The 23,698-nt window shown below is 40.9% G+C and overlaps 1 protein-coding gene across 4 annotated transcripts in view; it reads right to left on the bottom strand.

Moving 5' to 3' along the window:
• Positions 1–555: 555 nt before the first annotated feature.
• Positions 556–23,698, bottom strand: part of sh3tc2 (SH3 domain and tetratricopeptide repeats 2) — a 51,826-nt gene continuing 28,683 nt past the window's right edge. The window contains exons 7-21 of one of the 4 annotated variants that reach the window (XM_061927682.2): positions 23,585–23,658; positions 19,177–19,372; positions 18,899–19,035; positions 18,494–18,544; positions 13,819–14,123; positions 12,138–12,332; positions 9,671–10,531; positions 9,383–9,603; positions 6,972–7,138; positions 6,664–6,841; positions 6,425–6,575; positions 3,097–3,219; positions 2,839–2,989; positions 2,574–2,770; positions 556–1,764 (exon numbers count right to left, since the gene is read on the bottom strand). In XM_061927682.2, the coding sequence (XP_061783666.2) occupies positions 1,207–1,764; positions 2,574–2,770; positions 2,839–2,989; positions 3,097–3,219; positions 6,425–6,575; positions 6,664–6,841; positions 6,972–7,138; positions 9,383–9,603; positions 9,671–10,531; positions 12,138–12,332; positions 13,819–14,123; positions 18,494–18,544; positions 18,899–19,035; positions 19,177–19,372; positions 23,585–23,658 (3,565 nt within the window). In that variant the 3' untranslated portion in view covers positions 556–1,206. The remainder of the gene's footprint in view (positions 1,765–2,573; positions 2,771–2,838; positions 2,990–3,096; positions 3,220–6,424; positions 6,576–6,663; positions 6,842–6,971; positions 7,139–9,382; positions 9,604–9,670; positions 10,532–12,137; positions 12,333–13,818; positions 14,124–18,493; positions 18,545–18,898; positions 19,036–19,176; positions 19,373–23,584; positions 23,659–23,698) is intronic. The other 3 variants (XM_061927681.2, XM_061927683.2, XM_061927684.2) reach the window with 3 other exon arrangements.

Here is a 23,698-nt window from a genome sequence, read left to right on the forward strand (position 1 = left end):
ATCATGATTTCTGGTTATGTTAGGCCAGCAGAGAAGGCCTTGCTGGCCGTGACGGCACACACTGGTAGTTAGGGTCAAACATCCCCCTCTTTTCACTAGAGCAGTGGTTCTTAACCTGGGTTCGATCGAGCCCTAGGGGTTCAGTGAGTCGGCCTCAGGGGTTCGGCAGAGCCTCTGCCGCGGAGGTCAAGACACGCCCGACTCATCGTGTAAATAAAAACTTCTCCCTGTCGGCGTATTATGGATACCCCCTAACAATGTTCCCTCTAATTTTCCATATGTGTGAGCAAACACAAAAACTCCTTGAGCATTCAGTGGAGCACATGTGAGCGACGTCAGACGTATTTAGTCCCAAACCTGACTAAATAACAAGTTCAATGTTTTATTATTGTAATCAAATGACAGCAGTCATTTCCATGAGATTATTTTCTAATATAAGTGTTTTGGCCCACTTACAATGACTATAACATATTGTTTTTCATGAGCTGTGTACTAGTATTATATGTCTGGGTCGGGGGTCCTTCTTTGGAAATGTGTACCCCTTTCAGATATCGCATTTAGTTCCCACTAAAACATTCACATGTTGCACAATGAGATGTAAACATGGAATCATGTGTCCATTCCTGTAACTTTCCGTTTGTAAAATATATATTTATTAGTATTTCTTTAATATGATAACATCATTTTATGATTACGGTTCGGGTTCGGTGAATGCGCATATGAAACTGGTGGGGTTCGGTACCTCCAACAAGGTTAAGAACCACTGCACTAGAGCAACAAAGCCAATACGAAAAAGTAACATTTCTATTAAAAATATCAATGCAGAAGACCACAAGGTTTTACTGTTAATGTGACTTAAAAATAATTTATTCATATCATCATGTCATCTGAAATGCACTTACACTGTTCTTTTTTGTCAGTGAAAAAGACATACAACATCATTTTAGATTCATCTTGCAGAGATAAAAAAGACATTAAAAAAAAAAAGAACCTAGACATCACCAGGACACTGGTAACTCTTGAAAAAACATCATTAAAAAAAGGCACATATTTTAAAGTGACCTCTCTTTCTATACAGAAAGTGCCGTGTTGTTGGAACATCGCATTAACTGGCCAACGGGACTTGTGACCAGACAAACGAAATGAACAAAAAGTGCCACTGGGAATTGTTAGTTAGCTTATCCACATGTCCATGAAAATCCGTTCTTATCCATTCATGCTTATGTCCGTCTGAGAGGAATCTATTTGATGAAAGTCTGTTTCTTCATCCGGAGAGATCAAATCATTACCGTTCGTTTGCCCTTGGGAGTTTTGTACAGTGTCAGTGGAGCTGCAGGAGTCTGACATGTGCTCCCTGGCCGTGTCAAAGGACTCTGTCAGGATACTCTCACTGTACGACCGACTGGTGATGAATGCAGAGGCATCGACAAACTGACTCTCCGTATCTGGAGGAGGAATATTTTCATCCTGCCTCCTTTTGCCATCGTCCATTTGGATGGGACAAGCTCTTGGGAATGGCGCACGTACACCGCCTTCGCTTGTGTCCGTCACAGTTTCCTCGTTCACAGCTTCTTCTCCTGACAGGATTCTTCTCAAGTTGTGGGCTCTGTCAGTGTAATGCTGACACAGCTGAGCATCAGGCATGTGGCTGCCGTGGAGCTCCGCCAGCTTCATGTACACCACGTACAGAGCCTCGGGGTTTTCCTGATCCTCCAGGGCAGCGGCCAGAGCCAGGTGGAAGTAACCCACTGCATCAAAAGCATCCTGGAGGAAAGCATTATAATTAGAACAAATGTGTAACACATGAGGTGCTGGGGGGGGAAAAAAAGTACTGCTAATGTTGTGGCCCTGCAGTCATTCACAACTCCTCCAACACGAACATTATTGTTTTTGCACTTTTTGGCTTCTTATTAAATAACTTTTTTAAATAGATTCAATCTTGCACGTGGAAAGTTTATGTGTGGGCTTTAGTTGATATAACACTCCCGTCAGGGGGTGCATTCTATGGCGGGAGTGCATTCTCTACCACCAGGAGGCGGGATTACTGCGAGCCTCACACAGTGCGTCTTCGCAGCAGTTTTATGATTGCTCAGCACAAGAAATACGTTACACACATACAGTTGTTGACAAAATACACTGTATATTATATACCTCAGCTAACTAAACTATGTAAATGTATAATATAATTCATATAGCAATACGGTCTCACTGCACAGCAGGCCAGCAGTTAGCCGAGTCATTGCGCAATCCATGTTGAGGCACAACTGAGTGACGTGCCTCAACTGGCTGCTGATCGCCGCACCGTCTCTTCTCAGTATTTGAACGGCAAATGTGAAAATTCAGCGATTTTGAATAAAAATAATCTAAAAAAGTTAAATGGAAAATAACTGTATAGTATAATCACTGGATACATTTAACAATGTAATTTTTTTTTTTTTTTTTCTTTCCATGATGGCAGGTGAGGCCCCGCCCCGCCAAGACAAATTGTTTAAAGGTGATGTATAAAGGCAAACACAACAACCTAGTGTGTGTCTTCTGTGTGTGACACATGACTGAGTAGAAATGATCTCTACCTTGAGCTTGTGCAGAGTGATATTTCCCAGCCTGCAGTAGACCTGAGTGAAGTAGCGAGCCTCCATTGTGTGCTGCAGCACAGGCGGACAGAGTGACAGCGATTTGAGATAGTAGTTTTCTGCCATTTCGTAGAGCTGCAGGCTGTAGTAGACGGTCGCCAGTCTGTGGTAGGCCGTCCTCTCATTCATATGCACGCCTGCAAGAATATTTACGATTCTACTATGAAGATTTCTGGTCATTTTATATTTACGGCATTGACAATACCTGTTTTGTTAGCGATCTCAACTGCAAGTGTGGCGTACTGCAGAGCCTCGTCCTGCTCCCCCTGGTTCATCAACAGCTCTGTTAGTTTACTCAACAAGCGGAACTCTGAGTTGATGTCTCTGATACTTCGTGCAAATGGTAAACTGCCATCCTGAAACAAAAGGTGTCAAATTATTTTTTGACAAATTTGAAGTTCAAAATACTTATCTGAGATTATTACAAGAAATTAGCTTTGATTGCTTTGTGTTTTCTCTTTACCCTGTAGAAAGGCATTGAAGCTATCCTGTTTCTGTGACCCTTAAAGTAGACGTCCCCCGCCTCTTCGTATATGCTCATAGAAAAATGAGGGTCGTTCATTCTCAGAGCTGTCTTCACAGCAGCCTGTCGAACACATGTAAAGTTTATTTGTATTGATTGCACAAGAAGCATTAGAAAGCCGCACTGGAAGAGTGACGTTTTGTGTCCAAAGTGCGGCCAAGGGTTATTTAAGGCCCTCAGCTAAATTTTCATTGGCCTGCGGCACATTCTAAACTGCAAAAACTGAAATCTAAGTAAGTTTAAATATCTCAAATGTGCTTATTTTCTGTCTGATAAGATAATTCTTCTCACGAAGCAGATTTTATGTTAGAGTCTTTTACTTGTTTTAAGTGTTTTGGACCTAAATGATCTCAGTAAGATATTACAGCTTGTTGCTGAGATTTGATGACCTACATTGAGTAAAACATGCTTGAAACTAGAATATCAACTGTTGCAAAGCTGTGTCATCAACACTCACAAGTATAAAACTACTTTTTTAAAGTAATCATTTCTTACTTCAAGTATGAAAAAAAATCATGATGTATGCATATTATTATGTCAAGCTAATGGCACTAGCGTTTACTTAATTTAAGAATATTTTTCAACATATTGAGCAAAAAGGTCTCTTTTTTTATACCGAGGAAAATGCACTTGTTATTAGTGAAAATATACTTATTTTAAGGTATTTTGGGTTCATTGAGGTTAGCTAATTTTACTTGTTTTGGAAAGTCTTGACAAGCCAAATTTTCTTGTTCTATTGGCAGATAATTTTGCTTGTTCAAATAAAATACCCCTAATTTTTGTATTTTTTTTCTTGTTTTTGAACACTGACTTTTTGCAGTGTAGAGATTAATCCAACAAATAAAAACATGACAAAAATGTCAAAAAAGAGCAATAATGTGTAATATAAGGAGAAAGAGTAGAACTGTTGGTGCTAATAACCATAAAGTCATGAATAGCAGTGAATTTCCTACAGCTCAACCAGGACAAAACAGAGGATTTGGTTACTGGTCCTGAAGGCCAGAGGGAAAAACTTTTACAAAATTACCAGATTTTAAACCAACACAATCTATAAAAAAAAAAAATGGGCGCAATTTTCGACTGACATTCATCCCACATATCAAAAATATTACAAAAATATATTTTTTTATCATCTTAAGAACATAGCCAGAGCCTGTCCGTTTCTCTCTCAGGCCAACACGGATGTGCTAATGCACATATATAATATTTCCTGTCGTTTAGACTATTGTAATGCCTTGTTCTCTGGCCTTCATTGGCGTTGTTAGGCCTATTTTAGGGGGGCTCATGCCCCCCTAAAATATTCTTAAGCCCCCCCTAAATAATTTGGTGTTATGTATATATATATATATATATATATATTTTTTTTTTTTTTTACAAATACATATTCATTATAAAGTGGCCCGGATATGAGTTTAAATAAATAATCATATAACCTGTTATTATTCACTCAGTTTCCCCTCACTTCGTAACGTAAGGTAGAGAGCCCCTTTAGTGTGTCGGTATCCAATCCATTCCACTTGTTCATATAGAAAATGCCCACATCACTCAAATTCCAGTCCGCATTTTCTCTGCGACCTTGCTTGCGGTCCTGCAGGTGTACGAAGCACATTATCTTCCTTTACAATGAGTGAAGCTGCACGAAACCTTGTGTGTGCAATTGTAAATAATTTAGTTTTTAAGTTTTGTGTTTCTTGTAGAATCTATATAAAGTATTGTACATTAGCCTATTGTTAAAATAATGAAAAAAACATCATTAAATATATTTGTTTTATTGTATTGTTAAATTAATAGCGGTTGTATTATTATAGGATGGCTTGTTAAACATTTCATAAGATTTTCAGAGGGAGGAAAAAACCAAGACATTTAATATAAAATGTAAAATGAATAAATACATAAAAAGGAAAAGAAAAAAAATGGTTAAAAGCCATCGTCCCGGGGAGCATTTCATTTCGTCCCGTGCATTTAAAAAAAATAATAATAATAACAATGAATAATTTCTAAGTCTTTGTTAGCCGTTTGTGAAGTTTTGTGCTTGTGCGTAACGTTCGCTCGCATCCTGTGCATCTCCTGGGGGCTAAGCCCCCCCTGTCCTTAAAAGCTAGTGACGCCCCTGCTGGCCTTCCCAAAAAGAAGATCAGAAGTCTCCTATCGTTACACAACTCAGCTTCATGCGTGCTGACGAGGACCAGAGGGCCGGAGCACATTACACCAGTTTTAAAGTCGCTGTATTGGCTCCTCGTCCACTTTAAGGTCAATTATGTTGTGGCTTGTGCAGCCCTTTGAGACACTTGTAATTAAGGGCTATATAAATTAACTTTGTTATGTTATGTTATGTTATTTTCATTTATTATGCGCCCCCCAACCAACTGTTACATCAGCCCGGGGCGCAGCCCCAGTGGAGAAACAAAAAACAGAAACAGAGACTGAGACACACAAAGGAATCTAAACTAAACATTTAAGACTCACAATGAACACATAAATCAAAAGTCATCTGCGGTAAAGAGGTGAGTTTTAAGCTGTGCTATAAAAGAGTCCAGAGTGGTGGCGGACTTAATATTCAGAGGGAGCTTATTCCATAGCCTTGGTCTCCCTTTGTCACTAGGTTTGACCGTGGGACCTTCAGTGTCATCCGGTTGTCCGATCTAAGGCAACGACCAAGCCTGGAGTTGGTGGGTTGGTCCAGGAGATCTTTAATGTAAGCTGGGGCGAGACCATTTTGATTGATTGATTGAATTATAAAGTTCAATTATTAGTTGTTTAATGTCTTAATGGGCTTGTGCCTTTTTATCTATCTGACCTGCTTTTACCATATCAAGCCTCGCGGATCAGGAGATCCTCTGGCACTGGCCTTTTATCTTTACCAATTAACAGGACAACGTCCCACAGTGAAGCAGCATTTAGCCACTATGGACCCCACCTGTGGAACAGCCTGCCATAGACCCTCCGGACTGCAGAGACGGTTGATATTAAAAAAAAAAAGTAAAATGTTATAAAAAAAAATGGTTGCTGAAATGTAAGCTGGACATTTGAAATATAGCCTCAACAAAATTTTATGAGTATCAATATCTAACAATATATGCATTTGTGTTTCACTATGTGTGTGTGATTATACTTTGAAATAGGCACACTCTTGTGGTGGTCTTACACTGCTGCACAGTACAGTACTTTGTTTTTGTAATATGTAGTATTATAGAGGTATGCAGGTTTTTTAATATTTTACGGCAAAAAAGAGAGACAAAACATATCCGTTTGTCAGATGCATCCTCACCTGCAAATACATGTCGGCCAGCTCATCCTCCTGGATGAGGTAATAGATCCTTCCCACCTGCAACCAGGTCTCAGACTCTTCTTCTCTTTTGCCCAGATCAATAGAAATCCTCAGGCTTTGCTTTGTGTAGTCCAGAGACTTACGAGATGATCTGCACCACATTATAATTCAAAACTACTTTGGTCTTTTAAACAAGTATCACACTGTGGTGGAACAGGTATCGAGGGATACAAACTCACCTTTCAGTGTTTAGTGACAGGTAGAGGCTACTTAGGATTTCGAGGTACTCTCCTTCCAGCCTCTTGTCTTTCAGTTCCCTAGATACTGACACACAGTGTTCATAGTAGACAATGCTTTGAGCATAGAGCAGCATGTCAGAATACAGTCGACTCAGCACCTTGGCCACCACCAATTGACCTGTGAGACATGAAATCACTTTTTTTATGCATGTGTTGTTACACAGGCTGGCCACCAGAGTGTGCCATACAAGATTGTAACCAAACCAAAGAAGTACATTTACATGCATGTATTATTATGTATTACTTACTGGGCAGATTTCTTGCATGCAGTGCAATCAGAAGCCCCATTTCATAGCACACCCTGATGTTGTGACTCTTCCCCCTGTCTTTGTAGCTCCTGCCCAACCAAAGGTATGTCTGGACATGTTCCTCATCTGTGGGGCTCTCCCATAGATCTGGAAAAATTCGCAAAGACCTGGAAAAACAAGAACTTTATGATGAACTGGAAGTAAATTGCATGAAAATATGCTGACCTCTGAACCCAGCCAACTCCTAGCGTTTCATTTTATATATCATTAAAAATAAACAAGGATTAGTGCATTTAAGCCATGGTGCTTTAAAGGGGAACATTATCACAATTTCAGAAGGGTTAAAACCATTAAAAATCAGTTCCCAGTGGCTTATTTTATTTTTCGAAGTTTTTTTCAAAATGTTACCCATCACGCAATATCCCTAAAAAAAGCTTCAAAGTGCCTGATTTTAACCATCGTTATATACACCCGTCCATTTTCCTGTGACGTCACACAGTGATGCCAACACAAACAAACATGGCGGAAAGAACAGCAAGATATAGCGACATTAGCTCGGATTCAGACTCGGATTTCAGCGGCTTAAGCGATTCAACAGATTACGAATGTATTGAAACGGATGGATGTAGTGTGGAGGCAGGTAGCGAAAACGAAATTGAAGAAGAAACTGAAGTTATTGAGCCATATCGGTTTGAACCGTATGCAAGCAAAACCGACGAAAACGACACGACAGCCAGCGACACGGGAGAAAGCGAGGACGAATTCGGCGATCGCCTTCTAACCAACGATTGGTATGTGTTTGTTTGGCATTAAAGGAAACTAACAACTATGAACTAGGTTTACAGCATATGAAATACATTTGGCAACAACATGCACTTTGAGAGTGCAGACAGCCCATTTCAGGCGCGCTAAGAACATATATTTTTCCACAATTTCAGCACTCAGGTTAACCATACCTAAATAGACACAAAATACTGCATTACACAAGCCTACCCGAATGTACTCGAATGATTGAAAAAAATTAATGTTTTTAAGCTAAATTATTGGTAAACACAGTTTATGTATAATAGTTTACGTAAAACCGCGAGTAATGAATAAAGTTTTCATCAATTAATATATTCTGTAGACATACCCTCATCCGCTCTCTTTTCCTGAAAGCTGATCTGTACAGTTTTGGAGTTGATGTCAGCATCTGCTTTGAGTGTCGCAGGATATCCACACATTCTTGCCATCTCTGTCGTAGCATAGCTTTCGTCGGTAAAGTGTGCGGAACAAACGACTGACCATTTCGTCGGCTTTCCCCACAGCCTCGTATTTTGAACAAATTCCGTCCAATTTCTCGCCACTTTCGCATCTTTGGGCCACTGGTGCAACTTGAATCCGTCCCTGTTCGTGTTGTTACACCCTCCGACAACACACCGACGAAAGTCACGTTGTGACGTCATCGCTCCGAGAGCGAATAATAGAAAGGCGTTTAATTCGCCAAAATTCACCCATTTAGAGTTCGGAAATCGGTAAAAAAAATATATGGTCTTTTTTCTGCAACATCAAGGTATATATTGACGCTTACATAGGTCTGGTGATAATGTTCCTCTTAAAGAAACAAGTAACTTTTGGACTAATTTGTCAACAAACCTAATTGTAAAAGCTAAAGGTTAGGATTAGAAATGATGTTGCAGGAATGCTGCAAGGAATAACTAAGGGCCTGATCTACTAAGGGTTTGTGTGTATTAAAACTTGATCGTGCTCACAAAGCTGATCTATTATGCTCTTGCGTAGAGGATTGTGTCTCTTTAAATGAGAAAAAAATCCAGAGTGTATACATTTAACGTGTCGGTTTTCATGAATATGGAGAATATATGCTGAGGAGAACACCCACAATACCGGAAATGCAAATATAAATATTTAGCCCTCGCAATGTGATTTATCAAGACTAAAACTGTTCAGTGGCCACTGTTTTGCGTCTATACTTAGCACATCTACAAAGTATGTGGAAGGAATAGATATGGAAGGAAATTAGTTTCTCAAATGTGACAGAAGGTTTTACACGCATAAACTTAATTTAAATAGTTTGGTCTGCACCACCATCAATTTTACACACAGTTGGTCACCCGCAACAGACCCACTAATAGTACACACAATTGTATATGATTTTAGTAGATCAGACCCTAGGTTTTTTGCATTCAGCCAGGATCTTAGCATATCTAAACAACCAGTCACATTAACAATCCACAGAAAGTGTAGCCATTTAAAGGTTTTATGAAATATAGCATACAATGCTCTAATTTTACCAAAAGTGCTTGTTAGAAATAAACTAAAATAAATTCTCCACATGCAGGAAACTGAAGTACACAGACAAAACAAATACGATGTACCACTATAGTCTTCTAATAACAAGAAGGATATCTGACCTGACCAAAAAATGTCCTGCCAATGTGGATGCCCCGACATCCAGTGCCAGGCAGCCCAGGTTGGCGAGGGCCAGGGCCTGATTCCTCTGGTTTCCACTTTCCCTTGATATCACCAAGGCCGAGTGCAGCTGCCAGCCTGCCTCTGGTATGCAGCCTCGTTGCCTCAGACACAAGGCCAAGAGATTGTGGATGACGCCTCTCTGAGTGGAGCTATCAGTGCCCTAGAGATAGGTGGTGCATATCAAAATATAATACACGTTTAATGCAAGGAACTCTGTGTTCATGTACCTGCAGTGATACAAGCAGAGGCTGGAGGACACGCTGTGCCTTCTCAGCCTGGCCTGTCAACACCAGCAACCAACCTAGCAGCACAGAGGCCTCGAAGCCTTCTTCCTCATTAATGTAGGCTCCTGTCTCCACTGCTTGTTGGGCACAGCACACAGCTTTATCAAGGGCATCATACTGCTGGTAAACAGAGGCCAAGCCCAGACACAGATCCCTCTGCGTCTTTAAGTCGCCATCTTTCTCAGCTATCACCAGAGCCTGGAGGAGGTAGACTACAATCTGGGCAGGGAGCAGAGAGGTTCCTTCCTTCCAGAAAGGGTTCAGTCGCACAGCGTTTCTGATGAACAACTCAATCCTCTGGAAAGCATCATGGAGTGAGTGGTCTTGTCTTGAGTCCAGACTCAGAGAAGCCAGTGCCAGATAAGGCATGTATTTACGGTGATACAAACAGCTCAGTAGCCAGTTGAGGTCCAAGGGCGCTATGGGATACCCATCATTAGCCGAAAGAGTTGAGGATAGGAACTGCAGACGCTCAACAAAGGGAAGAGCATCATCAGGTTTCCGGAGAAGTAGGAATAGGCTGGAGATAAGGTAGCACACACGGGCTTCTAGGTATTTGTCTCCCATTACCACAGACCTCCTCAGAAGCAGCTTGAGCAGCTCAATTTCATCTGAGGATGTGTAGGTGTGGTTGGGAAGGCAGAGGAGCACGGCGCTGGCCTTTTCCAGGGTGAGGGGCAGCTTGTCTGTCATACGCTGCTTCAGGTAGATGGCGGTAACGTTGGTTAGCAGAGCGATTAGAAGCGGCGTGTCACAGAAACTGTCAACACAAACACTGAGAGCTTCTTCATAGTACACCCGGGCCTAAAGGGAAAAGGGAGGATACTGTTAGATAGGATTTACATGAACAAAACATTGGGTAACACCAGACATCCAGTACAAGAGGTGTATCAAAAATCTAGTCTTTAAAATTATACACAGTTAGATTTTTGTTAGCAATTTAAAATATTTATTGGTCATAGGAGAAAAGTAAACATTTTAAATGAGGTTATAAAGTACAGTATATACAGTGGAACCTCAACTTGTACCTCAACCCAATGTTTTGAGATAAGAGCAGCCTCTCGGTTAATTGTAATGCTTCAAGTTGCAAGCAAAAATTTGAGTTACAAGCATTTCCGCAATTAGTTGGCATGAATATGTCACTGTAATCCCAGCAAAATCCGACCAGAAAATATTGTCTTACTCGCTAACATTATCTTATAGCTAGATATCGACATCATTTTGATTTCCAAACATGGTAAAAAAAAATGAAGGAATTAATGTGAATGGCAGTGCTGAGAAGAAGCGGCTGAAAATCTTTGACTAAAAAAACATTTTAAAAAATCATCAAAAACATGATCGAGCGTGTCGCATATTTGGCGAAGCAATTTGAGGGTATTACTGCTCCTCTGCCCCATACTGAAACAGAATGACTCTAACTCCAGCTACGAATGTTAAAATAATACAAATAAGCGGACATTTATCCATGAAAAAAAATGAATAAATAAAATATATATATAAAACTATATATTTATATAACTATATAAAAGCTGCTGAAAGGAGATACCGTAAAATATCAATGCTTTAAATGTTTATTAAATTATTTCATAAAACTACTGTAGTTGTTCTTAGTACACTTTATTTTATTCATTTCATAAAATATTTGTTATTTAAAAGTGTATTTTTAGCTTTAAAAGACATAAAAATGTTATGTTTTAAGGGGCCAATCACCAACTGATTTAATTGTTTTCAATGGCAGACGCTGATTTGAGATACTTTGAGTTAAGAGATCCATTACAGAACCAATTAAGCTTGTTAATTGAGGTACTGCTATAGTATTATATACTGTATGTAATAATATCGGTACAATGAATCCTATTTTAAAAATTGCATTAAAAAAACCTTTAAATAGTGTTTAATGCATCCACAGAATAATACAGTAATACAGTAACAATCAAATGTGGAATGCTGATATTTTGGCGAAATGAAACTTATGCAATAACATAAAGTCATGCACATAATTTTAGCATGAACAATTGATGGAAAACAATAATTAGCAATGTGACAGTATTAGTATTTCAACATAGTTCATGTTCTAATTAAAGTTAGAATATATGTGTGGTTTTTTTTAGTGGGGTTAGTTATTCAGCTATTTAAGTTATTGCATTTAAACACTTCTTAATACGATACAAAGTAGTTTTACACAATATAAATTAACAAACTTTAGCTACAATAAATGTATTGTGAAATATTTTATTGAACAGTACTCAAAAGTGAGCATTATCATCTTTATAGAATTTTTGACGTTGCTCTCTTTTCTCCGGATCTACTGAAATGTGTTGGTGTAGCATAATTCTGGTACATATTAGCAGGAGGGCTAAAACGAGGAACAGTACAAACACAAAACAACTTGATAATAAATATAAATAACCTGGGATAGCTTCAGCTTCCTGGCACAAAGTCTTCCCAGGAGGAAGCATGCTCGTCTATGTGCCCAATGCAAGCCCATCCTCTTTGCACACTCCCTCACGCTCTCAAGCTGCCCTGACAATTCGCTTTCGTTCTTCCCATCGAAGGTCACCCACAGGAAGGAACACTGAAGGTCGTACAGAGGTAGGAACTCTTCCTGGGGAGAAAAAAACACACAAAAAGTGTGTCATGGGAGCTGTTTAAGATTTTACTGGAACAGATTGTATCTTAAAGGCCTACTGAAATGCGATTTTCTTATTTAAACGGGGATAGCAGGTCCATTCTATGTGTCATACTTGATCATTTCGCGATATTGCCATATTTTTGCTGAAAGGATTTAGTAGAGAACATCGACGATAAAGTTCGCAACTTTTGCTCGCTGATAAAAAAGCCTTGCCTGTACCGGAAGTAGCAGACGATATGCGCGTGACGTCACAGGTTGTGGAGCTCCTCACATCTGCACATTGTTTACAATCATGGCCACCAGCAGCGAGAGCGATTCGGACCGAGAAAGCGACGATTTCCCCATTAATTTGAGCGAGGATGAAAGATTCGTGGATGAGGAAAGTGAGAGTGAAGGACTAGAGGGCAGTGGGAGCGATTCAGATAGGGAAGATGCTGTGAGAGGCGGGTGGGACCTGATATTCAGCTGGGAATGACTAAAACAGTAAATAAACACAAGACATATATATACTCTATTAGCCACAACACAACCAGGCTTATATTTAATATGCCACAAGTTAATCCCGCATAACAAACACCTCCCCCCGCCCGTCCATATAACCCGCCAATACAACTCAAACACCTGCACAACACACTCAATCCCACAGCCCAAAGTACCGTTCACCTCCCCAAAGTTCATACAGCACATATATTTCCCCAAAGTCCCCAAAGTTACGTGCGTGACATGCACATAGCGGCACGCACGTACGGGCAAGCGATCAAATGTTTGGAAGCCGCAGCTGCATGCGTACTCACGGTACCGCGTCAGCGCATCCAACTCAAAGTCCTCCTGGTAAGAGTTTCTGTTGTCCCAGTTCTCCACAGGCCAATGGTAAAGCTTGACTGTCATATTCCGGGAATGTAAACAATGAAACACCGGCTGTGTTATCCGGCACAACAGTCAGGGGGTGCATTCCACGGCGGGGGGGTGTTATCCGGCACAACACCTGCCGCGATGCACCGCTTCCCACCTACAGCTTTCTTCTTTGCTGTCTCCATGCGTCATCATACCGAGACGTTTTCAGCAGGATATTTTGTGCGAAATTTAAAATTGCACTTTAGTAAGCTAACCCGGCCGTATTGGCATGTGTTGCAATGTTAAGATTTTATCATTGTTATATAAACTATCAGACTGCGTGGTCGGTAGTAGTGGGTGTCAGTAGGCCTTTAAAGTCACATTGACAAGCATAGATTAGTTTAACAAAACTGCAAATCATGGTTAAATTGGATGCACCACAAGAGTGGACAGGCACAAATGCAAGAATTTATCAAGATTATGAAAAAACTATAGTAGCCAATATACTCTTTTTTTGCTGTATCTACTATATCTAATGGCCTCTAGAGAAGCAATAAAGCGCACGGTTTTGCTTTTAGCGCATGCCTTGCAACAAGTAAACTTTCTGCACAGGAAGTCTGCTGACCTGGAAGTGGCCATGGTTTAGTAAGGTCAGCGTGGGGTCACTGAGATCAGACTGGTCCCCCTCCCAACTGTTTTCTTCCAAGAAGAGAGGCGGGTCCTCCTGGAAATCACTCAGTTCCCTGAATGTGTCGCCAAGAGCGAAGGACAAGGGCTCGTCCTCGTGAGGCAGATGATTTTGAGACTGATAGAGGGACACACGGGGGGAGGAGTGAGACAGCGATGGACGTGGAGAGGAATGGTACGGGGGCGTCCCCCCGTTTTTCTCTGACATGACGCTCTGACGAGTGCTTGCAGGGACCCTGTGATCTGGAAAGAAGGCAGATTGTTGTGAGAACGCAAACAGGGCTGAAGCCTATCCCAGGTGACATAAAGTGGGGACTCAACTCTGGATTGGTCAAAATTAAAAAAAACATTAAGCTATGAATGAATCGCCATGTGTTATTTTAAATGTTGCTGTAACCCACAAACCATAACCAATCAAATGTGTTTATGTGGTCACTGTTGGTGTCCGATTCTCTCTGCTGTCTTCCATGCAGCTAGCGAGGGTTGAGTTCGCAGTCAGAAAAAGAAGTCTAATAAACCAACATACACTATATCTTTTGGCCACCCATCCAAATGATCAGAATCAGGTGTCCTAATCACTTGGCCCGGCCACAGGTGTATAACATCAAGCACTTAGGCATGGAGACTGTTTCTACAAACATGTGTGAAAGAATGGACCGCTCTCAGGAGCTCAGTGATCTCCAGCATGGAACTGTCATAGGATGTCACCTGTGCAACAAATCCAGTCGTGAAATTTCCTCGCTTCTAAATATTCCAAACTCAACTGTTGGCTTTATTATAAGAAAATGGGAGAGTTTGGGAACAACAGACAACTCAACCACGAAGTGGTAGGCCACGTAAACTGACAGAGCGGGGTCAGAGGATGCTGAAGCGCATAGTGCAAAGAGGTCGCCGACTTTTTGCACCGTCAGTTGCTACAGAGCTTCAAACTTCATGTGACCTTCCAATTAACCCACGTACAGTACGCAGAGAGCTTCATGGAATGGGTTTCCATGGCCGAGCAGCCATACATCACCAAGTCCAATGCAAAGCGTCGGATTCAGTGGTGTAAAACACGTCGCCACAGGACTCTAGAGCAGTGGAGACGCAATCTGATGGACGAGTCTGGGTTTGTAGGTTGCCAGGAGAACAGTACATTTCGGACTGCATTGTGCCGAGTGTGAAATTTGGTGGAGGAGGAATTATGGTGTGGGGTTGTTTTTCAGGAGTTGGGCTTGGCCAAACATTGCACCTAACAAACTTGTCCGTTGTCCCGCATATCATTCCGCAGAATTAAGTACTCAGATAGAGGTGACTCAATCTCTGTGCCTTTTATCGTGAAAAAATGCAAAACAAGCCACCATTTTTTTGCATGTATTACTTGCTGTAAAATGTGTTCTGTGCTCTGTTAGCATTTTGGGTGTGTGTTACGGATTCATTGGATTTACATATTTTCATATGGGAAAGTTGGTTCATACGATTCCAACCTTCTGGACGTGATTACTACAAGAAAAAAATATTTACCACGGGCTATATTCAAAAATGGAAAAGAAGTACACCTGTTTTTGCTTTGGCTACTCACGACAATATGGCAAAGAGAAAAACATTTTGTGAGGTGACAGCAGTAATCCTATATGTGATTCTCACTCAGCATCAAGGTTAAGGTAAAGTGTTTAAACATTCTAGGGTTTTATTATTACCAGGAGTTAATTCTTTAATACACTTCAAGGACATAATCTTATAATTCTAAGTGTCTCATTTTCAATATAAAGTGTTCCCTAGCCACTTTGTGGTTTTCTCACTGCGGTCTTAGTACATTGCGTATTTTAATGTACTATTGACTACATTGAGATTTGAGTACCCATTTAAGTTTTCATGTTAATGTGTGTGATGTGTTTAAGGAGAACGGGAATGGTTTGTAAGTGTGTGTGAAAGCTGTGTGGAGTGTAAGGAGGGCTTATGTGTAACATACTGTACATCTTATTATTGCCACCAAGACACATTTGTGTTACCTCAGATCATTGAGTGTTTTGGGTCATTCAAGCATCAGACACTCTCTCCAAAGCTACCCAGCCGGGGTTGTTCAAACCCCAGCTTGTCTCCAGGCTGCGCTACTGCAGATCACCTCTCCTGAGCCACAGCCACCTTGAGGACACTTCTGCTGCCTCAGTGACCTCATTAATGGTCCTTTATCTGCTGACTCATGTGATGCTCAGCATGTTGCCTACAGCGGGACTGGCCTGTGAACCATCTGCGACCCATTGTGCAACATATTTTCACTAGCTCTGCGTACTTTGACCTCTGTCTCTCATTGGTCTCTTCAATACGGTCCATCCAATGGATGGTTAGTTCTTTGAGGACTAACTGCTTGGAGGCTGTCATAGCATTGAGATAGCATTGAGATTCTTTACTATTATTTCCTATAGGTCTACTCTTAAATCCCAGTCTTGCGCTGCTGTTAAGAGTCAAGAGAAGGTTTCATTGGCAGAAGATGTTGTCTTTTACCCGGTCCTGACAAAATGCACTTACAGACGCTGATACCACATCTGATGGTGTTTGCTATGGTCTTAAATGTATGGTCATGGCGCCAGTGATAGCGTCCTTTGCCCACTGCTTTTGAATAGCAGCTGAGGATATAATCCAGAGTCCCTCTCTTTGGGCATAGCATGCAGGCTGAAGTCGCCCAGTAGATTCGGTTTGACGGATTTGGTAACATATCATAGACAGCCTGAATCAAGAAGTGTATTTGATGGGGCTTGATTTACCACAATTCAGCCCATGGGACTTTGCACTCCACAGCTTGCTCCCATCTTGTTGAGGCTCCTTCTTGCCGCACTGTAACCATCCTACTGGCGTGTCCTACCCCCAAACCTTGTCGTATCGGGGTGCTGTTCCCTAGGCCAGAACTTCCACAATTCACTGGTCCTACCAGTGCCCTTTGCCATTACTGTTATCCATCATATTTAACTAACTCAGATGCCTCCCACTTTCGTCCTGTCCTCACTTTGATCCCAGCCCTAAAGACTTTATGATCTGATGAGCCTTGGTATTGCAGCACTTCCCTAGTCTGGCTCACCTTAAATTCCCCATTCAGACTGCTTCATCAGGGGAGCTTCAGCATGTTGTTCCAGCCATATAGTCCAATGCTGCTCAGGCTACGTGGAAGACAAAATCACTTCCGGAAGAACCAACTTTCTCTCCTCACAAAGCCTTTGATTGTGGAAATAGGCACATCATGGACTAAGAGCAGCCAGAGAATTAGTGGAAGGATGCCATGCTGATATAGCCACACCTTGAACTAGACAGTCCTGACTTGTCCCCAGAGGCTAGCCAAGACTCCAGCTCCAGGTTGTTTTTATGAAGGGCTGATTTGTCTCTCAGGCTGCAATCAAACACTTTCCTTAGGCTCTTTGCTGCTTTGTCCATTAATTGATGGTATCTAGGTGCTGCTAAGTGGCAAGCAAAACTTGCCGGTGACTATACTACCCAAGAATTTACAACAATTCTTCTCAAAAAAGAGGATAAATATAATCTTGGAGAAAAATGTAATTTAAAACATTTGTACGCATGTACAACACTTAAGACCTTCAGTATATCAGTATGTGGAATTCAATTATGGAATGGATTAAGCAAAGAAATTAAATAATGTACTGATATGATCCACTTCAAGAAACTCTTCAAACTTAAAGTGTTTACAAAGTACAAAGAAGAAGAACCATTATAAACATTCTGAATGTATCTCATCCATCCATTCATTTTCAAGATAATCTTACTCATCTCACCATATGAAATGTAACTTACTTCACCGAGTATTATTTATTTATTTTTATTGTGATTACCTATGTAGTATATTGTGAATAAATTGAGAACAGGAAGTGAACAAAAGTTTTAGCAACTGTTATGTAAAAGAAAAGGTGTAAGATTAAATATACTCTGCTTCTTTCTACTCCTTCTTGAACATGTTGAATAGAGAAACTGGAAATTGTGATGTATCATGTTGTATGCATGCATGTTCGAAATAAACTCAAACTCAACTCAAACTCAACTCAACTTTTCCTCTCTTTAGCATGAGGGATCTGGACTTTGCTTGCTTACAGCTCATTCGAGCCTAGAGGATCAGCTCTTCCAAGCCCCTGAGGATCCACCCTTTTCCCAGGAGCATGAGATGTTGTGATTGGCAAAAACTGGACTTAGTTAAAAGCCATCTGCACTTGTACTCAGCTGACTTCCACAGTAGTCCATGGCAATTGCGAAAAGGATCACCAAAACTGTGCTATTTTTGTTGATGCCTTTACGCGTTTATCCCAGTATAATGTTGTGAAACCATTTGAAACTCTGAAGCTCAAGCTGCCTGAACCATGGAGTTGGTGCAGTGCCTTCTTGACCAGCTTGTGGGGCATTGATCCATACACGTTTGCAAGGTCCAACCATAGCACCACCATCACCCCATCGGTTCAGCTCGGTGACCACTTCTGTGTCAGATACCTTCTTTCTGGACCAACATGTCTATGTAGGTGTTCCTTAGGTTCCTTACAAATACTCTAAATGCATATAATATTCATATAAATCATAAAATAAAGTGTCCCAGTTCTCAGAAATTCACTTAACACATATACGATCATGTAGATGATTACCTCGTTTGGGGCGATTCCTGATGTACATGAAGTCAGACTCATCCAGCCTGTCTGAAAACAAAACAAGAACAGCTGATGGCAGAGAATAATATCACAGAAGATCATAGACTATTCAAAGCAGGGCTTTTTAATCCAGGGATGGGTTTTGTGATTAACAGATAGAAATAAGCATTTATATTCAGTATAAAACCCTTTTCCCAAACAACGATAAATTACCTATAACTCCTTGACTTGCAGTTGAGTCAATGTTTATTACCATTTTAACAATTATTGTGAATATTTCTGGGGAAGGTGGTCGATAGCTTTTCTAAAGGGGTCCATGACTCAAAAAAGTAATAGAACTCCCGATTTAGAGCCTACTATCTGGAAGTTGTTTGTAAAAAAGACATCTCCCTAGAGTCTTACCGAGCCTGTACACAGAGCTGATGTCGGATAAGAAGAGCTTTTCTAGTAGGTTGCTGTCACTTGACTCAGAGTTGAACGGTTTAGTCTGAGCCAGGGCTGCTCGCTCTTCCTCGGTCAGAAAGACCAGTTGTCTGTCTCTGTGTGAGACAAACACGCATTATCATTTAAGCTCTGTCACTGCCGTCCTCGTGCTTGACACCCTGTCCATACCACAGTTAGAGTACATAAAAGATTTTACTGATCACTTCTAGCCATGCTATATAACGAGATTAATTTACAGAGGCATGATGTCCAGAGGTTTGATGTGGGCTTTGTGGACGAAACCAGCACGACCAGTGGAACAATGTTTTCCAATGAAGACGCCCAGGCCTCTTACAAGTAGTCCCTGGATCTCGACAGTGTCACCTTGACTCAAATAGAGCTCATCTTGGCCCACAGGAGTGTAGTCGACCACTGCGACACACAAACCTGTCACTGGAACATTTGAGAGTTGAAAACAACATGTAAGACGTTAATTCATTCATGTCAGGTCCTTATGCAAACCACCTGGTTGTACAGTAGATACCTCTCTAATTTTGCCTAATTTCTGTGAGAATTTTGCGTGCGACTGGAGCATTAAGGAGTGGGACTACCCATCACTAGCCGCAATGTATTCAAACAACCACAATGTACCATCTGTAAGCAGATAATATTGTATTTCCGCTTTCTCTTTCAGGTTTATCAGGTCAGTAGTGCATTCTTCACACATTTTTCACTCAGGCTCAAAGTGGAAATTGAGGCAACATCTGTAGTATAATAAAATCATGTGGAAAAATGTACTAAACACTACAAAAACCCATTGCTCAAAGTAATTGTACTTAGCATTTGTATGAGAATCAGCGACAATTCTGCATTAAGGCAGAATTTTTTTCTGTATTCTGTTTGTAAACAGTAGCATGTGCTTTATATTGAATACAGAGCATACTTTTAATAGCAGAAAATGTGGTTGTCTTGACTTTCTATATCCACTGTAAATACATGAAATATAGCCACAAGGCATTTATGCTAAAAGCAAGTTGACACTAAGCCCATTACATTGATTAAACAAAAATAATTTATTTAAAAAGTAATCATATAACAACAAATCATTTAGGTAACAGGATTGTGCTGAGATGGTAATCCCCCAACTAACAGTTGACATTTTTAAGAAATATACAGAACAACATTTTGTATCTTTGGCCTTCCAATGATGCAACTTCCTGCAGACCATGTGACTTGTGGAATATTCTATATCAGTGGTTCTTAACCTTTTTGGAGGTACCGAACCCCACCCGTTTCATACGCGCATTCACCGAACCCTTCTTTAGTGAAAAATAAAATGTTTTTTTTTTTTCAAATTCAAGACAAAGTTATATGTTTTTGGTAACACTTTAGTATGGGGAACATATTCTAAGAAATAGAGACTTAATTCAGAGTTATTTGGTTAGGGTTAGGGTCAGGGTTAGAGGGTTAGGTTTATAACCCTCTAATGCTGAATAAGGCATTAATAAGTACTTAATAATGACTAGTTAAGAGCCAATATGTTACTAATTTGCATGTTAATAAGCAACTAATTAGTGGTGAATATGTTCCCCATACTAAAGTGTTAACGTGGTTTTTTTTACTGGTGCATAAAACGAACCATGCATGAACATCACCTTGTTCAAACAACAAAATCAACACAGTGCATAAACTCACAACAAATGACACACCTGGAAGTCAGTCAGCTGTTGCCGTATCCGTAATACGCCGATAAGGAGAAGTTTTTATTTACACGATGAGTCGGGTGTGTTTTGACCTCCGCCGAACCCCTGAGGCCGACTCACCGAACCCCTAGGGTTCGATCGAACCCAGGTTAAGAACCACTGTTCTATATGTTAGGGTATACCAGGACTGAGTAGAAAAACCCAGAGGCAAAACTAAAGTGAAAATTATGATTTTTTTTTTTGTTAAATAAAGCAAGCTTATAAGTATGGTTTGATTTAAAGGCCTAGTAGCTGTCTTTCTTTTTGAAAGACAGCTACTACCGACCACGCAGTCTGATAGTTTATATATCAATGATGAAATCTTAACATTGCAACACATGCCAATACGGCCGGGTTAGCTTACTAAAGTGCAATTTTAAATTTTGCGCGAAATATCCTGCTGAAAACGTCTCGGTATGATGACGCCTGCGCGTGACGTCACGGATTGTAGAGGACATTTTGGGACAGCATGGTGGCCAGCTATTAAGTCGTCTGTTTTCATCGCAAAATTCCACAGTATTCTGGACATCTGTGTTGGTGAATCTTTTGCAATTTGTTCAATGAACAATGGAGACAGCAAAGAAGAAAGCTGTAGGTGGGAAGCGGTGTATAGCGGCAGGTGTTGTGCCGGACAACGCACCCCCGCCGTAGAATGCACCCCTTGACTGTTGTGCCGGATAACACAGCCGGTGTTTCATTGTTTACATTCCCGGAAGATGACAGTCAAGCTTTACCATTGGCCTGTGGAGAACTGGGACAACAGAGACTCTTACCAGGAGGACTTTGAGTTGGATGCGCAGACGCGGTACCGTGAGTACGCATGCAGCTGCGGCTTCCAAACATTTGATCGCTTGCTCGTACGTGCGTGCCGCTATGTGCATGTCACGTACGTAATTTTGGGGACTTTGGGGAAATATATGTGCTGTATGAACTTTGGGGAGGTGAACGGTACTTTGGGCTGTGGGATTGAGTGAGTTGTGCAGGTGTTTGAGTTGTATTGGCGGGTTATATGGACGGGAGGGGGGAGGTGTTTGTTATGCGGGATCAATTTGTGGCATATTAAATATAAACCTGGTTGTGTTGTGGCTAATAGAGTATTTATATGTCTTGTGTTTATTTACTGTTTTAGTCATTCCCAGCTGAATATCAGGTCCCACCCGCCTCTCACAGCATCTTCCCTATCTGAATCGCTCCCACTGCCCTCTAGTCCTTCAGTCTCACTTTCATCATTCACGAATCTTTCATCCCCGTTCAAATTAATGGGGAAATCGTCGCTTTCTCGGTCCGAATCGCTCTCGCTGCTGGTGGCCATGATTGTAAACAATGTGCAGATGTGAGGAGCTCCACAACCTGTGACGTCACACGCATATTGTCTGCTACTTCCGGCAAGGCTTTTTTATCAGCGACCAAAAGTTGCGAACTTTATCGTCGATGTTCTCTAATAAATCCTTTCAGCAAAAATATGGCAATATCGTGAAATGATCAAGTATGACAAATAGAATGGACCTGCTATCCCCGTTTAAATAAGAAAATCGCATTTCAGTAGGCCTTTAAGAAGTAACACAAATTTTTAAAAGGATTAAAATGGATTACACAGTATTTCATGGTAGGACGCGGGGACAGGCAACACATGCGAGTCTCCCAGTGTTTTAAGGTTGTTTCAATTCATCTTTTGAATTATTTATTAAACAATGCAAACATATCAACTTTGTTCAATACAACTATTTTTTTTGTACAGTTAATTGTTTTCATGCAGTTATACCGTATTTTCCACACTATAAGGCGCACCTAAAAACCACAAATTTTCTCAAAAGCTGACAGTGCGCCTTATAACCCGGTGCGCTTTATATATGGATAAATATTAAGATTCATTTTCATAAAGTTTTGGTCTCGCAACTACGGTAAACAGCCGCCATCTTTTTTCCCCGTAGAAGAAGTGCGCGGTGCATGCTGGGATATGTGACGTTTCATTTCCATTTGTGTGTTTATGTAAAGACCCCAAAATGGCTCCTATTAAGTGTGTTGTCTGTCTAATTATAAATAATGCAGACGAGGCGTGTTAACTGAGTTCTCAACGTTTACTCACAGCGTGCTCATAACCACATTCTAACTGCCAGCATACAACGCTTCTCAGGGCTACCGCGCATGCTCGTAACTATCGTTGCATGCTGGGTAGTGTAGTTGTTATATTTGCTAGCTTATAACAGCACATTGAGAGACACGCTTACGCGCTTAATTCAATACTCGCCGTCATTCCGGGTGGATTGACAAAAGACCTCCAGCCGCTAGATATTGGTGTCAACAGGGCATTCGAAGCTAGACTGCTAACTGCGTGGGAACAATGGATGACAGAAGGCGAACACACCTTCACTAAGACGAGGAGGCAGCGCCAGACGACGCCAACATCTGCCAGTGGATCGTAAATTTGCCCAACTTTTCACTTCGGACACCGAAGACGAAGGATTTACGAATGAAGAATAACTTCAGAAAGTGAGCGCTATGTTTATTTTGTGTGTTGTGACATTAACGTTCGAGCAACATTATGTTGCTATTGCTCTGCACTATTTTGAATTTTACTATGTTTGTGATTGCACATTTGCGTACATTTTGGGAGTGAACAGAGTTGTTAGAACGCTGGTTTTTAATATATTATTAAAGTTTGACTGACCTATCTGACTGTTTTTTTGACATTCCCTTTAGCGCAGCGTAGGCGCGGCTTATAGTCCGGGGCGGCTTATTGGTGGACAAAGTTATGAAATATGCCATTCATTGAAGGTGCGGCTAATAATCCGGTGCGCCTTATAGTGCGGAAAATACGGTATATATATTTTCCCATTGACAAAAATGGCACCAATTCAGTGTAATAGCCCTTATTTGGTGCCTTACAACTGTATTAGGTTGGAGTGTATGAGTACAGTTTTACCAAGTGGATGTTCAAACGGCTCTTTTTCTGATGGTGAGCATCCCGCACTGCCTGGGTAATTCTTCAGGAACCATCTGATGGAAGGAGAAAGTATGTTACCTATTGTTAATCCAT

Source organism: Nerophis lumbriciformis, linkage group LG35 (genome assembly GCF_033978685.3).
Source record: "Nerophis lumbriciformis linkage group LG35, RoL_Nlum_v2.1, whole genome shotgun sequence".
NCBI lineage: Eukaryota > Metazoa > Chordata > Actinopteri > Syngnathiformes > Syngnathidae > Nerophis > Nerophis lumbriciformis.